Source organism: Thalassophryne amazonica, chromosome 3 (assembly GCF_902500255.1).
Source record: "Thalassophryne amazonica chromosome 3, fThaAma1.1, whole genome shotgun sequence".
Taxonomy (NCBI): Eukaryota; Metazoa; Chordata; class Actinopteri; order Batrachoidiformes; family Batrachoididae; genus Thalassophryne; species Thalassophryne amazonica.
The window spans coordinates 102,238,136-102,265,885 of NC_047105.1; the positions used below are offsets into that span (position 1 = coordinate 102,238,136).

The window sequence follows — 27,750 nt, forward strand, 5'->3', positions numbered from 1 at the left end:
GATGCTCTCTATGATCTACATTATCTTGATGAAAAAGATGCAACTGGAGATGTTTTTTTTTTTCTAAACTGTTATGTTTTGTGTGATCACTGCCTGATATCAAAATGAAAAGGAGATATTTTTATATGTCATACATATCAACCTATATGGATTGTTCGTAAATTATACGGATTTTTCCGATTCTCAGAGTCATACGGACGTACAAGTAAAGTCTTACGGATATTCAGGGTTTGGTCTGCAGCGGCTCTGTAATCAACCGTTTCTGCAGCGCGACTCCACTTTGATGCGTGAGTCATTAAAGAAATGCTTCGATCCACTAGCTCGTTGGTTCTTTGATTCGTTGCTCTTCAGAAACGGCAAGTCCGCTTCATAACTCCTCTCAAAGCCATTAAAATATCGTGAGTCACTTTTGTGTGTTTTAAAGTCACTAACTGGGACACGCACGGCTCCAAACGCAGCTGCGCGGCTCTCTGCCGAGACAGAGTCCAGCCGGAATTAATAACTTCAAATTGCCGCTTTAAATAAAATGACATCTCTTTCCAAATGCTGTAATACAGAAAATAAACTACAATCAACTAAAACTTTTTTTTTCGTAAAATGAGACGTGCTGTATTCATTATGAAGTAAACGTGCAGCACAGCCAGCTGTAAGAGCTCAACTCAGTTGTATGGAGTGACATTCATGCCAATAATGTCTGAAAGGAAATGCTTTTGACAAAAACTACAGATTTTGTTTATTTCTATTTATGTCCAGAGATCAAGGATCCACCATGTAGAGTTTATCATGTCCAAAGTTTAAGGATCCAGTGACCAATTTCATATTTATTTACTTTAAGACTCAATAAAATGTTGTTCAATTCAATTTCAATTTAATCGGCTTAGAAATCGCCAAATCACAACAAAAGCTATCTCAAGTCACCTCACATAGAACATAGAAAAAATTTAAATAAATAAATAAAAATTTAAAAAAAATCAAAAACAGAAGTAAAAGAATAAAACAGATTTAAAAAAAAAAGAAAAACTATTCATAAGAAAGAGAATAAAAATAGGCTTTAAGGCTTGACTTAAAAATGTCCACAGACTCCAACTGCCTCACAGTCGCAGGAAGACCGTTCCACAGAGCGGGTGCACAATAAGAAAAAGCTCTTTCATCCGCTGATATAGAAAACCTGTAAAGCCTACTTTTAGTACACACAAAAAAAAATCACAACAGGTATCGATAAGGAATCAGATCGATAAGTGGAATCGATAATGGTATCGATATCGATAAAATCTTATCGATACCCATCCCTAATAAACACACGGGGCGAAGTCGAGGATCATTGACATGCCCGTCTGCAACATCGGCACTGGCGAGGCAATTTTCGATACACTTGATGAAGTTCTGAGGTATGTTTTATTTTGTTCATTATATTCAATTTATTTTTCATGATTTTATTAATGTATTTCCACTAATGACACACAGTTCTTGTTTCTGTAAAAAATAACTAAATTTGACACATTCAGTTCTATAAAATTCAGCTTGACGCATGAATACTAGATCTCTATTGTTTGAAATTCAACTGTGGAGGAAATACTAATGATCCTGACTTTAATGTCATTGTGGCAACTCATAATATGTGGACAAAAGCCCAGTTATGTGATACCGCTATGCGGTTGTGTGTACTGTAATAAAACTGATTGGTGCGATTTGGAGGTTATAAGGATTTTGCGTTGATTTTTATGGATTTTCTCACTTGGTTATACAGGTGGACCCTCAAAGGGGTTGACATGTATGATGTGTGAATGACTTGATTTGCATCTTTGGTAATGCATGTTTGTGGCAGGGCAGAGAAATATGGAAAAAGTCAGAGAAACACAGTCTGTGTACCACATGTTACAACACCATTTTATATGTCGAGTCATGATGTGATCCACCTGGCACATGGCTTTTCCTCAACCTTATTGCCAGCAACTTTTATATAATGCCTAAATACTTCTTTGTCATTTCATTGGTGATTTGTATGTCATGTGATATGGACCATTCGTCCCATTTGCCCTTTTGTTCCTTCTACCATGCAATTTTGGTTCTATGCTTTTCTGCACATTGCATCCAGCGACCACATAGATTTTATTTTATTTTATTATTTTTTTACTGTTTTGGTGGTAGACAACCATTTGAATGAGCTTACTGACGGTGTTGATTTTTCTAACACACACACACACACACACACACACAAATCCAGTACATGTAAGACATCTCAGCCCAGTCTCACTTTTTTTTTTGTGCTCCCATCATGAAATGAGTCGAATTTTCGTAACTTTTTTTTTTTAACTCACCATTACTAACCCTACTCCTACCCCCAACCCGAATCTTAACCATAACCTAATCCTACTCCTTCCACCCCCAACCATAACCCCTCCCCCGCTTCACTTTTCATTTCGTGCAGCCATCACAGAATGAATTAGAATGAATTTGTGTTGCCGTGATGAAAATGAGGCGCTTTTCATCACAATATCACAAACCAGTAGATTAATGTATATTTCGTGCTGCTGAATCATGGCTTGCCGTGAGACTGGGTTGGCCATCTGGAGGCATTTGCAATATTCACTGGGATGTCTCTAGCTGAAGTAGAACTACTGTCGCATGAAGAGCTTGACAAATTTCTGTTGTAATTTTTCGCTGGATTGAGGAAAGCAGATGGCAATCTGCACATGAAGAATTTTCTATTGGATTGTTTTTGAACTATCTGACTATTTTTGCAAGCTGACTGAGAACAATTTTGGATTGGACTGGACTGCTATTTAAAGTTTGTGTTGGACTGTTTAGAACCTCTTGACCTCAAAGAACCAGCGCCACACACCAAAATGTAAGTCCCTTTTCACTTGTTTATAAATTAATAAACTATCAAATGACAAGGATCTATTTTAAGCGTTATATACACTCAACAAAAATATAAACGCAACAGTTTTGGTTTTGCTCCCATTTTGTATGAGATGAACTCAAAGATCTAAAACTTTTTCCACATACACAATATCACCATTTCCCTCAAATATTGTTCACAAACCAGTCTAAGCCATACTAAGATGCTGATTAGACTCCATGATTAGTGCACAGGTGTGCCTTAGACTGCCCACAATAAAAGGCCACTCTGAAAGGTGCAGTTTTGTTTTATTGGGATGGGGATACCAGTCAGTATCTGGTGTGACCACCATTTGCCTCATGCAGTGCAACACATCTCCTTCGCATAGAGTTGATCAGGTTGTCAATTGTGGCCTGTGGAATGTTGGTCCACTCCTCTTCAAAAGTGTTGCGTTTATATTTTTGTTGAGTGTAAAACAAATAATGTTTTCATTTAAAATTCATGCAATGGAAAGAATATTTTATGAGATGACAGATGAAATGTTCCATTCAATGAGGTGCACCAAATTTAACTTATTTAACTTACATATACTGTTATATAATATACTGTTAAATTAACTTATATATACTGTATATAACATAGGCAAAAAGAGATGGAGTAGGACATGTAGCAAAATTCAGCAAAGCTGACACCTGAACCTGGGAAGGCTGCAAACTGCATCTAGCATGGAATCAACACTTTACCCTCCTCAGTTACCAACATGTCCCCAAAATAATTAACATGTGGCATTTCCTGACATGTTTTGTACACAGTGATCCTGCAGAGAGAGCTATCAGAGGTCTTGAGTGATCTGAGAATAATTTAATGGTCAAACTGAGCTGAAATTGACAATGATCAAGAAAAGAGCAGCAGCAGATAAAATGAGCCTTTATTTGAGTTTACTTTGTATTCAGGCTGTTTAGAATCAAATATGATGAACAGTGCATGAATGCTCATCACTGCTGGTTTTACAAATGTGCACATCAGTGGCCTGTTAAGTTTTCATTTGTGTGCATGCACACGTGCATCACCCTGACACCACATTCTGAGTGTTAAAATGTTCATTTTTATCCAAGGCCAAAATATGGCTATCGGGTATTGCAAAGGCTTTGCATCTGCCCATCCGTCTGTCCACCTGTCCGCGTGTCTTTGCTCACCATAAGTCCAGTCCTATTACTGTCAGAGTCTTCAAATTCACAGGAAACATTCTTGGGACACAGACCTTGGACAAGTTCAAAGATGGTTAATTTTGACCAAGTTTAAGAGGTCAAAAGGTCACATTCTGTTTCCGAATCTTACGTTCATGGCCAACAGCAAATCTGTTTTGTTTGTTTTTTTTGGGGGGGGGGGGGGGGGGGTGGAGAGGCACCGTGACATCACTGGCTGGTCTCTCTCTGGCTGCCGATCTGACGTGGCAGAATCTGCTCCAAAACCACTGCGTTTCTGTGTAAATCTAACATGTTTCTCATATATTATGTAATAGCTAGCGAGAAATAAACACCTCTAAAACTGAAAATGCTGTTTATGTAAACTGACAACACCTCTGGAGTAATTTACAAGACAGCTCGCGGACGTGAGCATGCACGGGCATCACACACTGTCAAAAGTAACACCGGGTCTTTTCAAAAGCTCATGTATGCATGCACACACCTCCTGCATACGCCATTAAAAGGTACATGCTCATACAGCCGAGGGTATTTTAGCATTGTGTTATATTTAATTACTTTGTGGTTATCTGTATGTCCTTCGATTTTTGCAAATATGTTCTGCAATACATTAACCCATATGTCCACATATCAACAGTGTAGACTTTTTGTTATTTGGACACACTAGGTACATGTTAGTGTCTCCACAGAAATGTGAAAAATGTGGCTTTTTGTAAACAATAATTCCTTTTTACTTTTATCAACATTGTTGTTTTAAACCACAGAGTATGCGACTTCAAGTTGATTTTAGTGTATGTGTTTCCAGCCTGGAGATCAGTAGTCTGGTGTTCATTTTTACACAATTTTCTGAATTTCTCAGTGTTAAAGAGCCATTCATGACATGTTCACATGCATGTTTTGACGTGAAAAATCCAACACCCTGCCTGTGTCTATGCAGACACCAAAGCAGACACTTTTAATATGATCATAATGTGTTAATAGTGTGCTGGCTGCACAGTTTGTATCACACATGCCTTGATGGTTGCCAGTTCTTTTACAGGCTCAAAGTTCTGTGAGTTACGTGACGTTGCACATTATTTAAATTATTTTGTTTATAAAATTGGTTATATATTTATATAACTATTTGATTGTGCTAACTGTATTTCAGAATTAAAACACAGATACACCAAGAAAAAGTAACTAGTCACATGCTGGTTTCTTCTATTTTCATATTTATCTCATATTGTTTCAAATTCTCAAACAACATTGAAGAGGAAACTAAGGGAAAGTGAGTTAATCCAGCCTTACACCAAGTTATCATATGTTGACACATATGGCTCATTTTGACACACAATGTCCCACACAGTGTCAGTCTATAACGAGCTGGATACCTGACCCAGAACCCTAACCCTAACTCCAACCTTAGCCATAACTACAACCCCAATTCCAATGAAGTTGGGACATTGTGTGAAATATAAATAAAAACAGAATACAATGATTTGCAAATCCTCTTCAAGCTATATTCAATTGAATACACCACAAAGACAAGATATTTAATGTTCAAACTAATAAACTTTATTGTTTTTGTGCAAATATTTGCTCATTTTGAAATGGATGCCTGCAACACAATTCAAATAAGCTGGGACAGGGTAAACAAAAGACTGGGAAAGTTGATGAATGCTCAAAGAACACCTGTTTGGAACATTCCACAGGTGAACAGGTTTACTGGAAACAGGTGAGTGTCATGACTGCCTATAAAAGGAGCACCCCCAAAAGGCTCAGCCATTCACAAGCAAAGATGGGGTGAGGAACACCACTTTGTGAACAACTGCATGAAAAAATAGTCCAACAGTTTAAGAACAATGTTTCTCAATGTTCATTTGCAAGAAATTTAGGGATTCCATCATCTACAGCAAGAATGGGAATGAATTCCACCTACAAAAGCTTCAGCAATTAGTGTCCTCAGTTCCCAAACGAATATTGAGTGCTGTTAGAAGGAAAGGTGATGTAACACAGTGGTAAACATACCACTGTCCCAGCTTTTTTGAAACGTGTTACAGGCATCCATTTCAAAATGAGCAAATATTTGCACAAAAACAATAAAGTGTATCAGTTTGAACATTAAATATCTTGTCTTTGTGGTGTATTCAGTTGAATATAGGTTGAAAAGGATTTGCAAATCATTGTATTCTGTTTTTATTTACATTTTACACAGCATCCCAACTTCATTGGAATTGGGGTTATAAAACACAGATAACCGTCCTCTGACACAGCTGTCAAAAACACATCTCCCGGCCCATCACTAAATAATGCAACAGGAGTAGTTAACTCATCACATTGTGACAGAAAGGGGCACTGACCAAGTGTAAAAATGTGATGAGTTGGGAGTGAGAATGTGTTACATGAGTTTGGAAAAAAAACTAGTTTTAACATGTTAATTTTATTTGTTAAAGCGAAAATAATGACATACACATATATTACCTCACCCATTGGGTCTGCTGTCATAGAAGAATTCCATCAGTTCCATGTTGTCAGTCTTTGTCCATGGATGTCTTGTTCCAGTAGTCCATTTGTCATCAGTATGTCATGTTACCCAAGAACTGCCGCGGACTTTGTCAACCCGGGCAACATCCAAGCTGGTATGGCTTTATTTATGCATCGCCAGGTCATGGAGGATGGCGAAGAAGTATGGGGTGTATAGCCTCGAGAATCTTAGTGGATGTATGTCCTGACTGGGGTTTGAAATCTAGTCTATCATAGCCAAGATGATAGATTAGATTGATTAGAAGTCTCCAAATGCCAATAGGAGACACCACCAAAGGTGATTGAGAATGACAGGGCTAAAGTCCTGTGGGACTTCAAATTTCTGACAGACAAGCAGCTGTCGCCACCCAATCAGACCACAGTGGTGGTTGTCAAAGAAAAGAAGACCACAGTTGTGACAGATGGTGCAATCCCAGCTGACAGCAGCAGGCAAAAGAAGAAGCATGAGAAAATCAAGAAGTACCAAGGGCTGAAGTAACAACTGGAACAGATGTGGAAGGTGAAATCCAAAGTGGTCCCAGTGGTAATAGGAGCACTAGGAGCTGTGACCCTGTGGGAGAGTGGCTCCAGTAGATTCCATGCACATCAGAGGTCTGTGTCCAGAAGAGTATCATCCTAGGAACAGCCCGCATACTGGGCAGAACCCTGAAACTCCCAGGACACGAGCTTGAGGAAAAACAGACAAACACTTCTGATGACTGGAATTCAGTTTTCACATCAGTGTGGTGGAATTTTGGCCAAGTACTTTTTACAAACCTGGTTTCATCCATGATGGAGAGCTTTCAAACACTAAATGACCCTTAAATGTATTGTGAAGCAGCTCAATCTAATTCAAGTCAGGACTTTAACTAAGCCACATTCAGGTGTGGAATTGCTATTATGTTTTGCATTCCTGTGTTGCTGTATAACCCAGTAGTGCTTGAGCCTTTCATAAAGGGTCACACGTTTGACTGGCATAATGCTGTTTTTGTGAAATTCTGTTTCTTGGTTGGGTAACATGGTGGCTTAGTGGTTAGCACTGTTGCTTCACAGCAAGAAGGTCATGGGATCGATCCCTACCTCTGGCCTTTCTGTGTGGAGTTTGCATGTTCTCACCGTGTTTGCGTGGGTTCCCTCCGGGTGCTCTAGATGCCTCCCACATCCAAAGACATGCAGGTTAGGTGGATTGGAAACTTTAAATTGGCCATAGGTGTGCTTGCGGGTGTGAATGTGTTTGTTTGTCTCTATGTGGCCCTGCAACTGACTGGTGGCCTGTACAGGGTGTACCCTGCCTCGTGCTCTATGACTGCTGGGATAGGCTCCATCCAATCTGACCCGATCTTGGATAAGCAGTTGAAGATATGTGTGCGTGTGTGTGTGTGTTTCTTGATTTATGCCAGATGTAATGTTACCATCGATCAACAGAATATTTTTCCAAGTGATCTGAGAGTAGTGAATATGTCTTTTGGTAAAATTCAGAGAAGCCCACTGCTGCCCATTTGTCTTTCTGATAATGGGCTCATGAACAGTGAGCATCATGGATCTTGTCCTTTTTTGATTCAGTCATCGCTGTGCTCTTGAACAAAGTCAGAAATATTTTTGTAAGCCTTCTCAGACTGATAAGTTTAACTTTTTGGCGTATGGTGCTACTGAATGAGCTATGTTCACTCTGTTGAAACAGTTCGATTTTACTGATGGTTTGATGAAACACATCTGACAGAAATCAGCATGGGGTGTGGATTAATAACAGCTAAACCCAGTTATTAATGCAATTTGGTACATTTTTGCATTTAGTAATAAGGGGACAAACACATTTTCCCATAGATCAAGTTGGTACCGAATGACATTTTGATTTTCACTTTGAGTTGTGAAAATTTTTATTTGCTCATCTGAAACATCTTTGAGATGCATGCAAGTCTGATTTTCTTTTCACCTCTTCTCCTCACTGTTATCTGTCAATGGCACACAAAGGTATAAAAATACATATTCATGCACACACCATTGGGGTTGTGTGATTTTTACCTTCCACGCAGGAGGGTCTGGCTCTGGTGGTGCCAGCAACTTGACCGGGGAAACAGGAACATTTGACAGTTTGAGAGCGCTCCTCAATCTTATTCTTATTGCAGCAGCGATGGATGGCCACCACCTCACACGTCCCCTGCTTCACCTGGTACGAGACTGAGAGAAAGAGAGGGGAGGCGAGAGGGTTATTATGTAGAAATATTATGAAGGCGATTTGCAGACTTACAAATACAAAATAGTCCGTTTAAATTCAAATAAATTTGTGCCACAAATAACAATAAAGTTCACTGCTTCAGCTACTCTAAAGATTAAACACCAACAAATCAGATGAATTGTTTACCACTGGATAAACCCCTTAATTTATTTCAGTCGCTTGCTCTTTGATTCGGAAGTAAACAGTGTTTACAGATATTTTTCCTTTTACTGTCAACCGAGTGCCCTAATTAACTTCGCCGCAGAGTCGGCTCTGTTGCTGTCACTGTGCAAAGGAAAAAAGAAACAAGAGCAGCAAATGTTTATTAAAAAATAATTAACGTGGACTCCTTTGAGACATAATAAACCATTTAGTGTAAGCAGAGAAAAGATTTGTTTTTTATATATTATATATTTTAAAAAATGTTATATATATATATATATATATATATATATATATATATATATATATATATATATATATATATATATATATATATATATATATAGATATATATATAGATAGATATATATATACCAATCAATTTTATTTATATAGCGCCAAATCATAGCGCTTATTGTAAGGCAAGGCCATACAATAATTACTTGGCGATGGAAAAACTCCCTTTTAATAAGAGGCAGTCTTCTGCTGGGACTGGTTGGGGCTGAGGGAGAGAACCAGGAAAAAGACATGCTGTGGAGGGGAGCAGAGATCAATCACTAATGATTAAATGCAGAGTGGTGCATATAGAGCAAAAAGAGAAAGAACCACTCAGTGCATCATGGGAACCCCCCAGCAGTCTAAGTCTATAGCAGCATAACTAAGGGATGGTTCAGGGTCACCCGATCCAGCCCTAACTATAAGCTTTAGCAAAAAGGAAAGTTTTAAGCCTAATCTTAAAAGTAGAGAGGGTGTCTGTCTCCCTGATCTGAATTGGGAGCTGGTTCCACAGGAGAGGAGCCTGAAAGCTGAAGGCTCTGCCTCCCATTCTACTCTTACAAACCCTAGGAACTACAAGTAAGCCTGCAGTCTGAGAGCGAAGCGCTCTGTTGGGGTGATATGGTACTATGAGGTCCCTAAGATAAGATGGGACCTGATTATTCAAAACCTTATAAGTAAGAAGAAGAATTTTAAATTCTATTCTAGAATTAACAGGAAGCCAATGAAGAGAGGCCAATATGGGTGAGATATGCTCTCTCCTTCTAGTCCCCGTTAGTACTCTAGCTGCAGCATTTTGAATTAACTGAAGGCTTTTCAGGGAACTTTTAGGACAACCTGATAATAATGAATTACAATTGTCCAGCCTAGAGGAAATAAATGCATGAATTAGTTTTTCAGCATCACTCTGAGACAAGACCTTTCTAATTTTAGAGATATTGCGTAAATGCAAAAAAAGCAGTCCTACATATTTGTTTAATATGCGCATTGAATGACATATCCTGATCAAAAATGACTCCAAGATTTCTCACAGTATTACTAGAGGTCAGGGTAATGCCATCCAGAGTAAGGATCTGGTTAGACACCATGTTTCTAAGATTTGTGGGGCCAAGTACAATAACTTCAGTTTTATCTGAGTTTAAAAGCAGGAAATTAGAGGTCATCCATGTCTTTATGTCTGTAAGACAATCCTGCAGTTTAGCTAATTGGTGTGTGTCCTCTGGCTTCATGGATAGATAAAGCTGGGTATCATCTGCGTAACAATGAAAATTTAAGCAATGCTGTCTAATATTACTGCCTAAGGGAAGCATGTATAAAGTGAATAAAATTGGTCCTAGCACAGAACCTTGTGGAACTCCATAATTAACCTTAGTCTATGAAGAAGATTCCCCATTTACATGAACAAATTGTAATTTATTAGATAAATATGATTCAAACCACCGCAGCACAGTGCCTTTAATGCCTATGGCATGCTCTAATCTCTGTAATAAAATTTTATGGTCAACAGTATCAAAAGCAGCACTGAGGTCTAACAGAACAAGCACAGAGATGAGTCCACTGTCTGAGGCCATAAGAAGATCATTTGTAACCTTCACTAATGCTGTTTCTGTACTATGATGAATTCTAAAACCTGACTGAAACTCTTCAAATAGACCATTCCTCTGCAGATGATCAGTTAGCTGTTTTACAACTACCCTTTCAAGAATTTTTGAGAGAAAAGGAAGGTTGGAGATTGGCCTATAATTAGCTAAGATAGCTCGGTCAAGTGATGGCTTTTTAAGTAATGGTATATATATACACACACATATATATATATATATATATATATATATAATTGTGGACTAATTGCTGTCTGAGGTCACTGGAGTGTAAATGTAATTTTTCCACTGTGAGATCAATAAAGTATATCTAATCTAATATATATATATATATATATATATATATAATTGTGGACTAATTGCTGTCTGAGGTAACTGGAGTGTAAATGTAATTTTTCCACTGTGAGATCAATAAAGTATATCTAATCTAATATATATATATATATATATATATATATATATATATATATATATATATATATATATATATATATATATATATATATATATATATATTTGAGACATGGCCACTTGTTCAAGAGGGAAAAAATTGTGAGCAGTCAGGATGCACAGTTTCTCAGACAGACACAGACCTTTTTTGATGATTCACCATTTGAGTTCATTGTCTGAGTTGTCAAAGCAAAGCATTGTGAATGTTTTTGGTCTTTGAATGACAGCTTGTGATTATTGTATCTTGTTTTAAAATGGTGCTCTGTCATTCCAATGTAAGTTTTTGTGGTGATTGTAGCTTAGTATATTACTTGTGAGACAAAAACAACACGTCAAATGGGCAAAGGTCTTTGTTTCTATTGTTGCATTTTCTTCCACTTTCACCCTTGTTGCATCCATTCAGTATCTTGTGGTTGTGGATCTTGTTTATGTTTGCCTTGTTAGCTATGCAGCTGTAGTTGACTTTAACCCTCTAGAGTCCAGGGTATAATTGGCAGTTTTTGACTACGTTTGGTTTTACCTTCATAATTTACCTTAAAAAACTGTTTACTTTGCTTTGTTTGGTGTCATTTTTTATTTCAACACAACCTCACGTGTGTCACATTTTTCTTTCATTCTGACATACTGTATTAACACAATGAACCTAAATTCAGAGAAAAAGATGAAATCTGAATAGAAAAAACTTTGTTTTTTACTGTGAAAACCACAAACATGTTAAAAAAAATTATTTTTATAACTTAGAATGCAAATATAAATTGTAAATTTCAAAAATATATGTAAAAATGTAGCAAACAACAAAGTTATATACAACTATTTACACTAAAATGCAGGAAACGATTCTGGCATTTTTTTTCTACAATTATTTACAGTGCAATAAGATGCCAAACAGATTTTAAAAAAAAAAATCCTGTCCAAAACATTTCCTCTCTGACTTCTTGTGGACATGTCACAGGCCTGACACTTTCTTTCTGTTGTTATTCTGCCTGTTGTCCACCTGGAGGCAGTGCTGGCACCACAGTTTGTGTTTGCTGGCTTTTTTTCTCAACAATACCGCGTGGGATCAATCCACGTGGGGGTCATTCATTTCGATTGGTTTATGTCATGCGTTTTTCCACCAATGATAAAGAGGAAGATGTTGATGTTTCACCATGTCAAATGACCCCAGAGAGTTAAAGCGGATAGCACTATCAAATAAAATGTCAAAAGACCTGACTATTCTAAATAAATAAAGAATTAGGAAAATATTGATGTGTTGCATTTTGGTGCCACATTCCCTGACAAATTAAGTCATAAACATGGGGAAATTAGCTTGATTTCACGAGCTGCTGATAAACACTCAGAAAGGTCAAGCCATTCAGAATATGAACTTTGATGACATCATGTTAAGCCATGACTCTCCAGGTACTCTACTGAAATGATCTTGAAAAACTGATTTTTTTTTTTTTTTTTTTTTTTTTTTGCAGTGTGAAATTAGTGGGTTTTTGTTTTTTGTTTTTTTTTGTGAACTTTGACAGTGAATACGTCAAAATGGTTAAAATCTGTGTTTTGCAAGGATGTAGTCACATGACTAATGTTGCCTATTAGGTGGACAGATTTTCCAAAGTTATTATTTTGAGGAGGAAAGTGAGGGGTTTTTTGCTTTTAGTGCCTCTGGAACAGACTGCACAAATGAAGCCTGAGCACAGCGTGAGAATGAATGGTCTTCAAAACATTGATCAAACCACGGATTTTATCCTTTCATGTGGCCAGAAGAACTCTGAAACGTGTTGACTGTCATGAAAGCGTGGAACTGGCTGTGTTTGTGGTTTGTATAGTGGCGTTGCTTCGAGCTAAGCTAAACTAAGCTGTTACATGCTGTGCGGGACACCACCGAGTCTCACTGAGGAAGCCACTTTTATGTTCACAGAGTCAAACAGAGCGTGATGACGAGTGGCCATTTTTAACAGAACAGCCGGGACATGGACCAGCTAGCTGTTTGTGTTATTGGCCAAACTGAGTTAAACGAACAGCTAAGTTCAGCAGTACCAGCAGCCTTGGCAAGTCTGAAGAAGGCTGGCAAAGCAATGTTGCTTTCCTGTGGACAAAAGACAGCACCTCACAGTGGAGCAATACTTCTACATATGTCTGTGTGCAAATACAGTAGGAGTGAAATCAAAGACACCACTTTCACAGCATGATTACACTGGTCAACACTGTTTTTTTCCTTGTATGGACTTTGAGAAATGATTTGGGGTTATTTTGTGGTGCTGAATCCGAATCTGAGCTCAGATTTCCTCTATCACTATCGTTTTTTTGCAATCTTCATGTTCCTTATTGATGGATTATGCAAAAGTTGCTCATTCACTCACAGGTTTGACGCCACTAATCATGCACAAAAGCAGTTTCAAAAGCATTGTTTTTCAACCACGTTCACAAAATGTGAATAAGAGCCGTAATATTGTTTATGCTGTTGAAGAAGTGTGCAAGACTGCAGCTTTTGCTTCAATGCTTGATACGAAAAATATGTTTTCATATCTCAAAAAAGTGATGTGATTGGCAAAAACACACCAGATTCAGATTCAGTGCCCCAAATTACCAAAATTCTGTTGAAAAAACTCCTGTTAACCAGCGTTATTCAGTCTTATTGAGACGTATGTAATGTTGGGGGGCTTTTTTTGGTTTTGTTTTGCTATTGTTTTGTTTTTTTTTCTTTTTCTGAATCCACCTTATTCGTAGCTCCCATGAGGACTTGTGTGAATTATGTATGAGACTTCTGGTATGAACCGGAACCAGCATTTGTTTACATGTTAACTGTTAGCGCTAATCCACTTTCTACGAGGCGTAGATATGTAAACAGCAGCTGTCACTGCTCAAATGAGACAACATTACAATCCCACTGTTTACAAATGCAGAGAGGTGGGACGGCGACATGAAAAAGTGGCCAAAGATAACATGCGGTTGCATTTATAGGTACTTTCAGAGCTCTCACTTTGGACGTGGAGGCAATGAACAATGGTAAAGCTCTGAGGTGTTTCAGGACCTGCACAGTAATAAAGTCGGTCCCGTTCTGCTGTAAGAGTCTTGGGGAACAACTTTTTTACCTTAAGGCAGACGTAGAGTCCAGCAGAAGCCTTAAAGTCCCTGATCACCGAGCCTGGGTTTGAGTTTCAGCATCAGGTGAAATACAAACAGCAGGGTGTTCATGCAGCGCAGGTCAAGGCAGATCTCCAGGTGGATACATTTTGTTAATTATAATGTACGTATGAACTAATATGACAGAATACATGTGAGCCCTGATTAAAATAAACTCTATGCCATATTTTAACATTTTATTTTACGTCCCTCCAGGTCCAGTTGGCAGTGATGTGTCTGTCTGCAGTTGGTTGTCTAGACACCAACTGAGCACCTGGAGTTGGACATTTGACAAAGTCTTTACATACACATGAAACATGTCCAGAATTTCTACTTTTCACATCTGCTTCCAACATTAGTGAATCAATTTGTTGCAAAGAAGATTCTGCTGTGCCTCAGATATCTGAATCTCTTGAAAATACAGTCATCACTTAACAGGTGTAATGTGTGTTACAGACAACAAAAGAGCACTGTATGATAGAGGTGGGCGATACCGGGAATTTTGGTATTGATCCGATACCAAGTAAATACAGGCCCAGTATCGCCGATATCGATACCAATACCGATACTTTTTCATATGTAAGCTTCATAGATCCTAAGGATCAAAAAGACCTAGGATAGAATTTCGCCAAACATTGTACGTGACAACAAAATACTTTATTATCACAATCAACATTTTTTGTTTAAAAAAAATCACTCAACACAACTTAAAACAAAACCTCCTGAGGTAGAGGGCTGACAAACCACAATACAAGGGTGTGCTGCTCCGTGTTGTGTGACACAGCGCAGCACTGCTCTTACAGACAGAGAGTAGACTTTGATGAATCTGCGTGAGCAGCAGTCAGTGTGTGCGGGAGAGAAAAAAAACTTGACTATCGATCTTTTTACACGAGGATCACAATATACACAAAATCAGTACCAGCGTTGGTATCGATATTATCGATATTAGGATCGATCCGCCCACCTGTACTGTATGAAGGAAAATAAAGAAGGATGGAAATAAGACATTTTCAGTTGTTCTTTTTTTATTGTTACAAGGAAAACAGTGTTTTCAATACATTTTCCATATATGTTTAAAAAACACATTACACATTACTACATTTTCCACCATAAGTGTAAGAAATAAACATGATTATTTCAGAGGGGGAAACAGTCACTAAATACTTAATTGTGTTATTTGCATAATAATGACTGCATGACTCACTTCTTGAATCTAGGATTTTTTTTTTCTTTTTGTAAAACTGTCTCTGTGCAGTCAGTTACACAGGCTGTGTTAGTAACGTGCTCTTTAAAAGCTTTTGGCAATGTTGCTTTGATTGATTCATGAGGCAGCCACACAGTGAGATCCTTCATGTGTTCACACATAACGTCTACCCACAGTCCCACTGTGCTGCTGACCTGAGCTTGTGATATTTTAAATCGGTGTGCCAAATCAGCCATGACAACGCTCTGTCTTAGTTTCATCAAAGTTATTAGAATTTGGGCCACAACTGGTATTGATGGTGAAGTGTTTGAAATTCTGATAGTGGAATCCTTGCATACAGACGGGAGTCTGTATCACTCTCTAAGATGCAGTCAGCTACAGGGTGTGGCAGTTCTGCTGGTGGTGGATGCATTTTATACATGATGGTGGGGCCTTTGGACAGGTGTGATCCTCCATCTTTGGGCATCATATGATGACTTCGTCACGCTGATACATCTCATCTTGTTCATCTGAGGGCAGCGATAAAGGAGATGATTCACAAGAAGTGATGCATTAGGGTTTTCATGTCAATACTTTAATTACGCCATGAACTTTCTATCAACCCCACTACTTCCCACTGGTAACAGCATCACCTCTTGCCCCAGAAACCAAGGGAAAACCTGGTACATAATAACAGTGTCAGAGTTTGAGTTTTGCTAGTTTTGTATTATAAGGGTTTTGGTTTCTTTATTATCTTGTTGGGATTTTTCTGCTTGGGTCTGTCTGTCTCTGTTTCTCTTGTCTCTCTCTTGGTTCTTGGTGATGGGTGTTTCTCTCTCTCTTTCTCTCTCTCTCTCTCTCTCTCTCTCTCTCTCTCTCTCTCTCTCTCTCTCTCTCTCTCGCTCTCTCTCTCTGGCCACGCCCTGCTTCTGGTGCTTTCTGTGTGCACCTGTTCCTGATTCACTGATTACCACCTGGGGTTTTATAAACTCACTGGGTGGTTTTGTTCTTCACCAGTTTGTCGTGCCTTGTGCCCTCATTCCAGCTCTGTACCTGCATTCTTGTTCCTGCCTGACTCATAGTGTGTACCTGACCTCCTGCCTGTTGCCTTGACCACGCCATTTAGCCTGATGATTTCTGTATTGCTGCTTTTGTTGGACTGCCTACTCGTGTACCAAGCACTGCTATCCACTTCAGTAAAGTTTAGTAAAAATCAGTGGTGTCTGCTGGAGCCGTGCATTTGTGTCCTACCATTCCTGAGCATCCCGCCTGTCAAACAGCTACAATGTTAAATTCAGATTAAGATTGCATTGCCGAATGTTTATGTAAGGACTGAAATTATGGCATTTTTAGGTTCATACTGACCAGCAGTCCAAACACATTTTACATTTTAATAGTTCAGAAAAGGGTTGTACATGTTGTTGCTAATGATTAATACTACAGTGATTTGTCCTCTAGACACATGAAATCATACCTGTTATTTTGGTGACACTCCTGTCAATCCGCTTGCCTCTACTGGTGGTTGGCTCTCACTGTGGTATTGTATCACTTCCTGTTCCGGAGCACAGCAGTGTTTTGCTGTATCTGTTAGCTGTTTAATCTGCGCAGTTAGATTGATCTAGATAACTAGATAACGATTTGTTTCACAGTGTAATCTTCACGTGCCTTAACTAAAGCACTCCCTCTGCTGAATCACCTCTAAATTATTTACACATTATTCACTTTGTGTGTTTTTAGGAATCCGCTAGCTTAGCACAGCTACTAACTCTTAGCCGGTTTAGCATGGCGGCTTCTCCTGTCTCTCACGCACTTTTCTGCTCTGGGTGTGAAATGTTTAGTTATTCCTCGGCCTTCTTTAGCAGTAATGGTACTTGTAATAAGTGTAGCTTATTCGTAGCTTTGGAGGCCAGGCTGGGCGAATTGGAGACTCGGCTCCGCACCGTGGAAAATTCTACAGCTAGCCAGGCCCCTGTAGTCGGTGCGGACCAAGGTAGCTTGGCCGCCGTTAGTTCTCTTCCAGCAGATCCCGAGCAGCCGGGAAAGCAGGCCGACTGGGTGACTGTGAGGAGGAAGCGTAGCCCTAAACAGAAGCCCCACGTACACCGCCAACCCGTTCACATTTCTAACCGTTTTTCCCCACTCGGCGACACACCCGCCGAGGATCAAACTCTGGTTATTGGCGACTCTGTTTTGAGAAATGTGAAGTTAGCGACACCAGCAACCATAGTCAGTTGTCTTCCGGGGGCCAGAGCAGGTGACACTGAAGGAAATTTGAAACTGCTGGCTAAGGCTAAGCGTAAATTTGGTAAGATTGTAATTCACGTCGGCAGTAATGACACCCGGTTACGCCAATCGGAGGTCACTAAAATTAACATTGAATCGGTGTGTAACATTGCAAAAACAATGTTGGACTCTGTAGTTTTCTGTGGGCCCCTCCCCAATCGGACCGGAAGTGACATGTTTAGCCGCATGTTCTCCTTGAATTGCTGGCTGTCTGAGTGGTGTCCAAAAAATGAGGTGGGCTTCATAGATAATTGGCAAAGCTTCTGGGGAAAACCTGGTCTTGATAGGAGAGACGGCATCCATCCCACTTTGGATGGAGCAGTTCTCATTTCTAGAAATCTGGCCAATTTTCTTAAATCTTCCAAACCATGACTATCCAGGGGTCTTACACACCTCTCTGCAGCTTCTCTCCCCCTGCCATCCCCTCATTACCCCATCCCCGTAGAGACGGTGCCTGCTCCCAGACCACCAATAAGCAGCAAAAATCTATTTAAGCATAAAAATTCAAAAAGAAAAAATAATATAGCACCTTCAAGTATTTGGTTAGACTCTTTCTCTCTGATTGTTCTGTCTGAGTTATTTTCATTAGTTACTTCCTCCAAACCATCAACATGTCTATTAGACCCCATTCCTACCAGGCTGCTCAAGGAAGCCCTACCATTAATTAATGCTTCGATCTTAAATATGATCAATCTATCTTTATTAGTTGGCTATGTACCACAGGCTTTTAAGGTGGCAGTAATTAAACCATTACTTAAAAAGCCATAACTTGACCCAGCTATCTTAGCTAATTATAGGCCAATCTCCAACCTTCCTTTTCTCTCAAAAATTCTTGAAAGGGTAGTTGTAAAACAGCTAACTGATCATCTGCAGAGGAATGGTCTATTTGAAGAGTTTCAGTCAGGTTTTAGAATTCATCATAGTACAGAAACAGCATTAGTGAAGGTTACAAATGATCTTCTTATGGCCTCAGACAGTGGACTCATCTCTGTGCTTGTTCTGTTAGACCTCAGTGCTGCTTTTGATACTGTTGACCATAAAATTTTATTACAGAGATTAGAGCATGCCATAGGTATTAAAGGCACTGTGCTGCGGTGGTTTGAATCATATTTATCTAATAGATTACAATTTGTTCATGTAAATGGGGAATCTTCTTCACAGACTAAGGTTAATTATGGAGTTCCACAAGGTTCTGTGCTAGGACCAATTTTATTCACTTTATACATGTTTCCCTTAGGCAGTATTATTAGACAGCATTGCTTAAATTTTCATTGTTAAGCAGATGATACCCAGCTTTATCTATCTATGTTGGAAACACAGGTAATTTCTACCTGCCTGGCGTTTCCGCCTGACGCACCTCCACCAGTGCCGGTGGGGTAACTGCAGGGTCATCAGCCGGGAGCCACCCTTCATTGATGTTTCGCTCCATTAATCCCGGAACATCTCACGGTGGTGGAGCAACGGCAGGGACGTCTCCCTACCGCCCCCTGCAGCCACCCCTAGGACCCCTCTTTCCCCCACGACCTATCCTTCCTACGCAACCACAGCCAGAAGCTGGCTCTTTCCGCCTCCTCTGCCAGCTCCCTACATGCCCTCTTCAGCCTTGTTCCAGACACTCCGATCTTCCTAAGGAGGCGCTGAGTGGATGTTCCGATGAACCCCCTACAGCCAACCTCCACGGGATAGATAACTGCGGACCATCCCGCTTCCCGACATTCCGCTACCAAGTCGGTGTATTTATCTCTCTTCCTTTCGCAGGCAGCCTCCATTCCTCCCTCCCAAGGGACCGTTAACTCCACCAAAATCACAGACTTAACGTCGGCGGACCACAGCACAACATCTGGCCTCAAAGAGGTGGTAACAATCTCTGGGGGGAACTTAAGCTGCCTATCGAGATCCACCCTCAAATTCCAGCTACATCCAGGTTTTAGCAGTGACCTTGTCCTCTGAGCAACAGGTTGGACTCCAGCCCCTTGTCTGACAAAGTTGATAAAAGTCCAAGACGTAGGAGGAAGCTCTTTAATTACCTCCGTTCTCTGCACTTCAAGGACTTCTGCCAGCTTCCGCAGAACCAGATCGTGCCGCCACCTATACCTACCCTGCGCCAGAGCTGTCTTGCAACTAGACAGGATATGTTGGAGGCTTGGGTTTGGGACATTACAGAGCTGACAGCTTTCCTCCAAGCCATACCACAGACTCACATTGCTTGGGCTGGGGAGGGTATCATACGTGGCCCGAATGAGGAAGCTAAGCCTTGCTTGGGGCATCTTCCACACCTCGGACCACTTGATGGTCCTACTGACAACTCCTTCCCATGTTGTCCATTGCCCTTGCCGCGACTGGCTGAGGGCCTTGATCTTATATTTCTCCTCCTCATGCCTGACCACCTCCTCAATCACCAACCCTTTCTTCTCCTTTCTTGTAGCCTTGGACCAAAGCTTGGGGGCTATTCCCCACCCCAAGCCTGCTCTCCCTGACTGTATCCTACCCACCACTTCTTTATGCTCAAGCCTGCTGATGGCCTGGTTAACAGCCTCCTCAGCCTTCCACTTGCGTCCTGTTCGTACTGGCACCTTGCTGTTTTTTTACGAGTGGATCGGCTGATTCTCTCAACTCCAGAACAAGCCTGGCCTTCTCTTGCCTGTAGCCTAGATTAATAGACTTCAGTGGCAGCTGCAACACAGTCTTCCCAAACAGGGCAACATCGGAGAGACTTCGAGGTAGCCCAAGCCACTTGCGTATAAAGGTATTGGCTTTTGCATCCATCTTCATTACTACAGATGAAGTGATCTCGCACAGCTTCAGAGGCCACATCAACCGCTGGAAGAGGGTGAACTGATAACACCAGACTTTCAGCTTCCCTGGGAGGTGGCACTTGTCAATCCTCTCCAGCCCATCCGTAAGCTGCTGCAAAATGACGGCAGGCATGTGAGTATCAGACAACTCCGCCGTATACAGCCTTCCCAGACTGCGGACTGGTTGGTCAACCAACAACGGGATCTTTCCTCCATCCACTGTAAAGGAGATACGGTCGTTCCTAACTCCCTTCCGGATCGACAAACTGCGGGACTTCGCTGGCTTGATCCTCATTCTCGCCCATCTGAGGAGTTCTTCAAACCTCCTTAAAAACCTAACAGTACAAGGCGCTGTTTGCAGTAGGCTAGTTACATCATCCATGTAACTTCGCAGAGCTGGTAGCCGTTGTCCTGACCCCGTTTTTAACCCTCGCCCCATCTGCCTACTGCCAATCAGGATCACCTCAAAAGCTGCCGTGAAAATGATGGGGGAAATTGAGCATCCCATTGCGATGCCCTTCTCAAGCTGTTGCCAATTGGTGGTAATACCCTGTGTGGCATAACAAACTTGCAAAGAGTTAAAGTAACTGGATACCAGCTTCTGAATACAAGATGGAATATGAAAAAATTCCAAGGCAAAAGCAATGAGCTGATGAGGGACCGAACCATAGGCATTTTCCAGATCCAGCCAGACAACGTGCAGATCGCGCTTCTCCCGCTTGGCTGACTGAATCTGGTTCCAAATCATAGCTGAATGCTCCACACAACCTGGAAAACCAGGAATGCCTGCCTTTTGACAACTGGTGTCAATGTAGTTATTTTCTAGGAGATAACTGGTCACTCTCTTTGCGACCACTGAAAAGAAAATCTTCCCTTCCACATTCAATAGGGCAATTCCTCTAAACTGATTGATGCTACGAGAGTCCTGTTCTTTTGGGATAAAAATAGTTATTGCCCTAGTCCACTCAGTTGGAATAACTTTGGTCTTCCAGGCGACTCTCATCAACCTCCAAAGAAACTTCAGCACCGTCGGACAGCTTTTATACACCCTATAGGGCACGCCATTCAGGCCTGGGGCTGACGCAGATCTTGCCTTGTCCACCACCTGCCTGATCTCGACCCACCTTGGTGGTGTTATATCGAACTCAACTTCGGGCTCGGAAGGACGGGGCACATATCCTGGTGACCCTAGCGGAATGTTCCTCGCAGGATCGCTCAACTGACTTTTCAAGTGCTCCTCAAGCTCCTGTGCCGTAGCCTCCAATCTTCCGTTCTTTTTCTCTTCGAGGAGGCTCCTGGCAAACTTAAAAGGATCCCGGAAGAACCTTGCCCTCTCACTCTCCTTCCTTCTTCTCCGCTTTCGAATCCGCTCCGCTCTCCGCAAGGTTATAAGCCTCCTTCGGATTTGGACCCACAATACTTTAAGTCCCTCTTTCTCATTTTCTCCAGCTTTCCTCCAAGCCTTCCTAAGGGACCTCCTCTCCTTCACTAGATTGAATATTTCCTTCTCTCTTCTCCCTGGCTCCCTGGCCGTGTTCTTCCTCCCCACTTTTTCCCCAAACCTTGCCCTACCCACTTCATATATGATGTTACCAAAGAGGTTCAGCTTGGTGGACACATTGCCTCGCACTGACTTCAGGCTGACATACAGATCGTGATCGAACCCTCTCCATGCCTCTTTGTCATTGGCTCTAGGCCACATCACTTTGGGCTGTTGAATGGGGTTCTCCCTCCTTATTCTTGTCGGGGTTTCGCTGCGGGGGATATCCTCATACTGCTCATTATGGGAAATAGGCTCCTGGTATAACTGGTGCTCCTGCTGCTGGGAAAGGTACTCTTCTCCCCTCTGGCCATCTGCAACATTGGAAACAGCAACACTGTGGTGCTCAACCAGGCTCTGTCTCCTGCTTGTCTGATCTGCCGGGGCAGTGCAAGATTGCATCTGGCTTACTCCGCCACACTTCATCTTCCCCTGATGGATGCGCAGGCCCCTAAAAGTTGTCACCTTGGCCCACCCGCAGCTACACTTCCTCAGGGTCCTTTGCTCGTTAGTAATTGTCATTCCAGTTCGTACCATGTTGTCCGTCCAGTTTGATCCATCTTCCATCCCGCCTCTCGGTGGACCTTCGGGCTGTCTTTCTTTTCTTGTACTCATAGTTAAAATTGGCTGTCCAACGTCATCTTGACAAGGACTTGTGGGGTGGGTAACTAGCCCGTCCACGCCTAGTGCAGTCTTTCCTGCTGTCCGTCAGTCTTCCCTGACCGCCCACCAGTCTTTCCTGACTGCCAACTGCCCTATTCGCAGTGGTCACTGGAAATCCAGCAAAACTAGTTGGAAACACAGGTAATTTCTACCTGCCTGGCGTTTCCGCCTGACGCACCTCCACCAGTGCCGGTGGGGTAACTGCAGGGTCATCAGCCGGGAGCCACCCTTCATTGATGTTTCGCTCCATTAATCCCGGAACATCTCACGGTGGTGGAGCAACGGCAGGGACGTCTCCCTACCGCCCCCTGCAGCCACCCCTAGGACCCCTCTTTCCCCCACGACCTATCCTTCCTACGCAACCACAGCCAGAAGCTGGCTCTTTCCGCCTCCTCTGCCAGCTCCCTACATGCCCTCTTCAGCCTTGTTCCAGACACTCCGATCTTCCTAAGGAGGCGCTGAGTGGATGTTCCGATGAACCCCCTACAGCCAACCTCCACGGGATAGATAACTGCGGACCATCCCGCTTCCCGACACTCCGCTACAAAGTCGGTGTATTTATCTCTCTTCCTTTCGCAGGCAGCCTCCATTCCTCCCTCCCAAGGGACCGTTAACTCCACCAAAATCACAGACTTAACGTCGGCGGACCACAGCACAACATCTGGCCTCAAAGAGGTGGTAACAATCTCTGGGGGGAACTTAAGCTGCCTATCGAGATCCACCCTCAAATTCCAGCTACATCCAGGTGTTAGCAGTGACCTTGTCCTCTGAGCAACAGGTTGGACTCCAGCCCCTTGTCTGACAAAGTTGATAAAAGTCCAAGACGTAGGAGGAAGCTCTTTAATTACCTCCGTTCTCTGCACTTCAAGGACTTCTGCCAGCTTCCGCAGAACCAGATCGTGCCGCCACCTATACCTACCCTGCGCCAGAGCTGTCTTGCAACTAGACAGGATATGTTGGAGGCTTGGGTTTGGGACATTACAGAGCTGACAGCTTTCCTCCAAGCCATACCACAGACTCACATTGCTTGGGCTGGGGAGGGTATCATACGTGGCCCGAATGAGGAAGCTAAGCCTTGCTTGGGGCATCTTCCACACCTCGGACCACTTGATGGTCCTACTGACAACTCCTTCCCATGTTGTCCATTGCCCTTGCCGCGACTGGCTGAGGGCCTTGATCTTATATTTCTCCTCCTCATGCCTGACCACCTCCTCAATCACCAACCCTTTCTTCTCCTTTCTTGTAGCCTTGGACCAAAGCTTGGGGGCTATTCCCCACCCCAAGCCTGCTCTCCCTGACTGTATCCTACCCACCACTTCTTTATGCTCAAGCCTGCTGATGGCCTGGTTAACAGCCTCCTCAGCCTTCCACTTGCGTCCTGTTCGTACTGGCACCTTGCTGTTTTTTACGAGTGGATCGGCTGATTCTCTCAACTCCAGAACAAGCCTGGCCTTCTCTTGCCTGTAGCCTAGATTAATAGACTTCAGTGGCAGCTGCAACACAGTCTTCCCAAACAGGGCAACATCTGAGAGACTTCGAGGTAGCCCAAGCCACTTGCGTATAAAGGTATTGGCTTTTGCATCCATCTTCATTACTACAGATGAAGTGATCTCGCACAGCTTCAGAGGCCACATCAACCGCTGGAAGAGGGTGAACTGATAACACCAGACTTTCAGCTTCCCTGGGAGGTGGCACTTGTCAATCCTCTCCAGCCCATCCGTAAGCTGCTGCAAAATGACGGCAGGCATGTGAGTATCAGACAACTCCGCCGTATACAGCCTTCCCAGACTGCGGACTGGTTGGTCAACCAACAACGGGATCTTTCCTCCATCCACTGTAAAGGAGATACGGTCGTTCCTAACTCCCTTCCGGATCGACAAACTGCGGGACTTCGCTGGCTTGATCCTCATTCTCGCCCATCTCAGGAGTTCTTCAAACCTCCTTAAAAACCTAACAGTACAAGGCGCTGTTTGCAGTAGGCTAGTTACATCATCCATGTAACTTCGCAGAGCTGGTAGCCGTTGTCCTGACCCCGTTTTTAACCCTCGCCCCATCTGCCTACTGCCAATCAGGATCACCTCAAAAGCTGCCGTGAAAATGATGGGGGAAATTGAGCATCCCATTGCGATGCCCTTCTCAAGCTGTTGCCAATTGGTGGTAATACCCTGTGTGGCATAACAAACTTGCAAAGAGTTAAAGTAATTGGATACCAGCTTCTGAATACAAGATGGAATATGAAAAAATTCCAAGGCAAAAGCAATGAGCTGATGAGGGACCGAACCATAGGCATTTTCCAGATCCAGCCAGACAACGTGCAGATCGCGCTTCTCCCGCTTGGCTGACTGAATCTGGTTCCAAATCATAGCTGAATGCTCCACACAACCTGGAAAACCAGGAATGCCTGCCTTTTGACAACTGGTGTCAATGTAGTTATTTTCTAGGAGATAACTGGTCACTCTCTTTGCGACCACTGAAAAGAAAATCTTCCCTTCCACATTCAATAGGGCAATTCCTCTAAACTGATTGATGCTACGAGAGTCCTGTTCTTTTGGGATAAAAATAGTTATTGCCCTAGTCCACTCAGTTGGAATAACTTTGGTCTTCCAGGCGACTCTCATCAACCTCCAAAGAAACTTCAGCACCGTCGGACAGCTTTTATACACCCTATAGGGCACGCCATTCAGGCCTGGGGCTGACGCAGATCTTGCCTTGTCCACCACCTGCCTGATCTCGACCCACCTTGGTGGTGTTATATCGAACTCAACTTCGGGCTCGGCAGGACGGGGCACATATCCTGGTGACCCTAGCGGAATGTTCCTCGCAGGATCGCTCAACTGACTTTTCAAGTGCTCCTCAAGCTCCTGTGCCGTAGCCAGAGGACACACCAATTAGCTAAACTGCAGGATTGTCTTACAGACATAAAGACATGGATGACCTCTAATTTCCTGCTTTTAAACTCAGATAAAACTGAAGTTATTGTACTTGGCCCCACAAATCTTAGAAACATGGTGTCTAACCAGATCCTTACCCTGGATGGCATTAGCCTGACCTCTAGTAATACTGTGAGAAATCTTGGAGTCATTTTTGATCAGGATATGTCATTCAATGCGCATATTAAACAAATATGTAGGACTGCTTTTTTGCATTTGCGCAATATCTCTAAAATTAGAAAGGTCTTGTCTCAGAGTGATGCTGAAAAACTAATTCATGCATTTATTTCCTCTAGGCTGGACTATTGTAATTCATTATTATCAGGTTGTCCTAAAAGTTCCCTGAAAAGCCTTCAGTTAATTCAAAATGCTGCAGCTAGAGTACTAACGGGGACTAGAAGGAGAGAGCATATCTCACCCATATTGGCCTCTCTTCATTGGCTTTCTGTTAATTCTAGAATAGAATTTAAAATTCTTCTTCTTACTTATAAGGTTTTGAATAATCAGGTCCCATCTTATCTTAGGGACCTCATAGTACCATATCACCCCAATAGAGCGCTTCGCTCTCAGACTGCAGGCTTACTTGTAGTTCCTAGGGTTTGTAAGAGTAGAATGGGAGGCAGAGCCTTCAGCTTTCAGGCTCCTCTCCTGTGGAACCAGCTCCCAATTCAGATCAGGGAGACAGACACCCTCTCTACTTTTAAGATTAGGCTTAAAACTTTCCTTTTTGCTAAAGCTTATAGTTAGGGCTGGATCAGGTGACTCTGAACCATCCCTTAGTTATGCTGCTATAGACTTAGACTGCTGGGGGGTTCCCATGATGCACTGAGTGTTTCTCTTTTTGCTCTGTATGCACCACTCTGCATTTAATCATTAGTGATTGATCTCTGCTCCCCTCCACAGCATGTCTTTTTCCTGGTTCTCTCCCTCAGCCCCAACCAGTCCCAGCAGAAGACTGCCCCTCCCTGAGCCTGGTTCTGCTGGAGGTTTCTTCCTGTTAAAAGGGAGTTTTTCCTTCCCACTGTCGCCAAGTGCTTGCTCACAGGGGGTCGTTTTGACCGTTGGGGTTTTTCCGTAATTATTGTATGGCTTTGCCTTACAATATAAAGCGCCTTGGGGCAACTGTTTGTTGTGATTTGGTGCTATATAAATAAAATTGATTTGATTTGATTTGATTTGAAGTAGTTCTTTCTAAACAGTTACAATATCCTGAGTATTTTATCGATGCGGGTAATGTAATTTGTAATAAAAAATGATGTGGGTGACAATCTAAATAATTTTTTGTAAATGTGGGACCTGATCTTGCATGAAAAATCTCTGATCCAGGGACAGGTGGGAAAAACATGGATGTATTGGTAGAATGAAATTGTAATTCAATGATTCTCAAAGCGGTGGAGGAGAAAGAAATATTAGATATTGTTAAAAAATGTAAAAACAAAACATTAATTGATTATAATGACATTGATATGACAACAGTAAAAGAGGTCATTGAAGGGATCTCAAAATCTAACATACATCTGTAATTTATCATTTCAAACTGGTTCATTCCCAAACAAGATGAAAATAGCCAAAGTCATTCCACTGTACAAAACTGGGAACATGCATCATTTCAACAACTACAGACCTGTGTCTTTACTTCTACAATTTTCCAAAATACTAGAAAAACTCTTTAATAATAGATTGGATATATTCATTGAAAAGCACAAATTACTCTTCGATAACCAATATGGTTTTAGATCAAACAGTACAACATCATTAGCAATAATACAAGCAATTGAAGAAATTACAAATGGCATTGAACAAAACAAATATGCAGTTGGAATATTTATTGACATTAAGAAAGCCTTTGACACAATTAACCATGAAATATTAATTAAAAAACTGGAAAGATATGGCATCAGAGGTATTGTATCGGACTGGGTTAGAAGCTATTTACAACAGAGACAGCAGTTTGTTAAGATGGGTGATGTCAGTTCTGAATGTTTGGACATTGTT

General features: G+C 41.8%; 1 protein-coding gene across 4 annotated transcripts in view; it reads right to left on the reverse strand.

Moving 5' to 3' along the window:
* LOC117507333 (chemokine-like protein TAFA-4) overlaps positions 1-27,750 on the reverse strand; it is a 218,096-nt gene that overhangs the window by 89,680 nt on the left and 100,666 nt on the right. For all 4 annotated transcript variants that reach the window (XM_034167175.1, XM_034167178.1, XM_034167176.1 and 1 more), the window contains exon 4: positions 8,572-8,727. In XM_034167175.1, the coding sequence (XP_034023066.1) occupies positions 8,572-8,727 (156 nt within the window). The remainder of the gene's footprint in view (positions 1-8,571; positions 8,728-27,750) is intronic.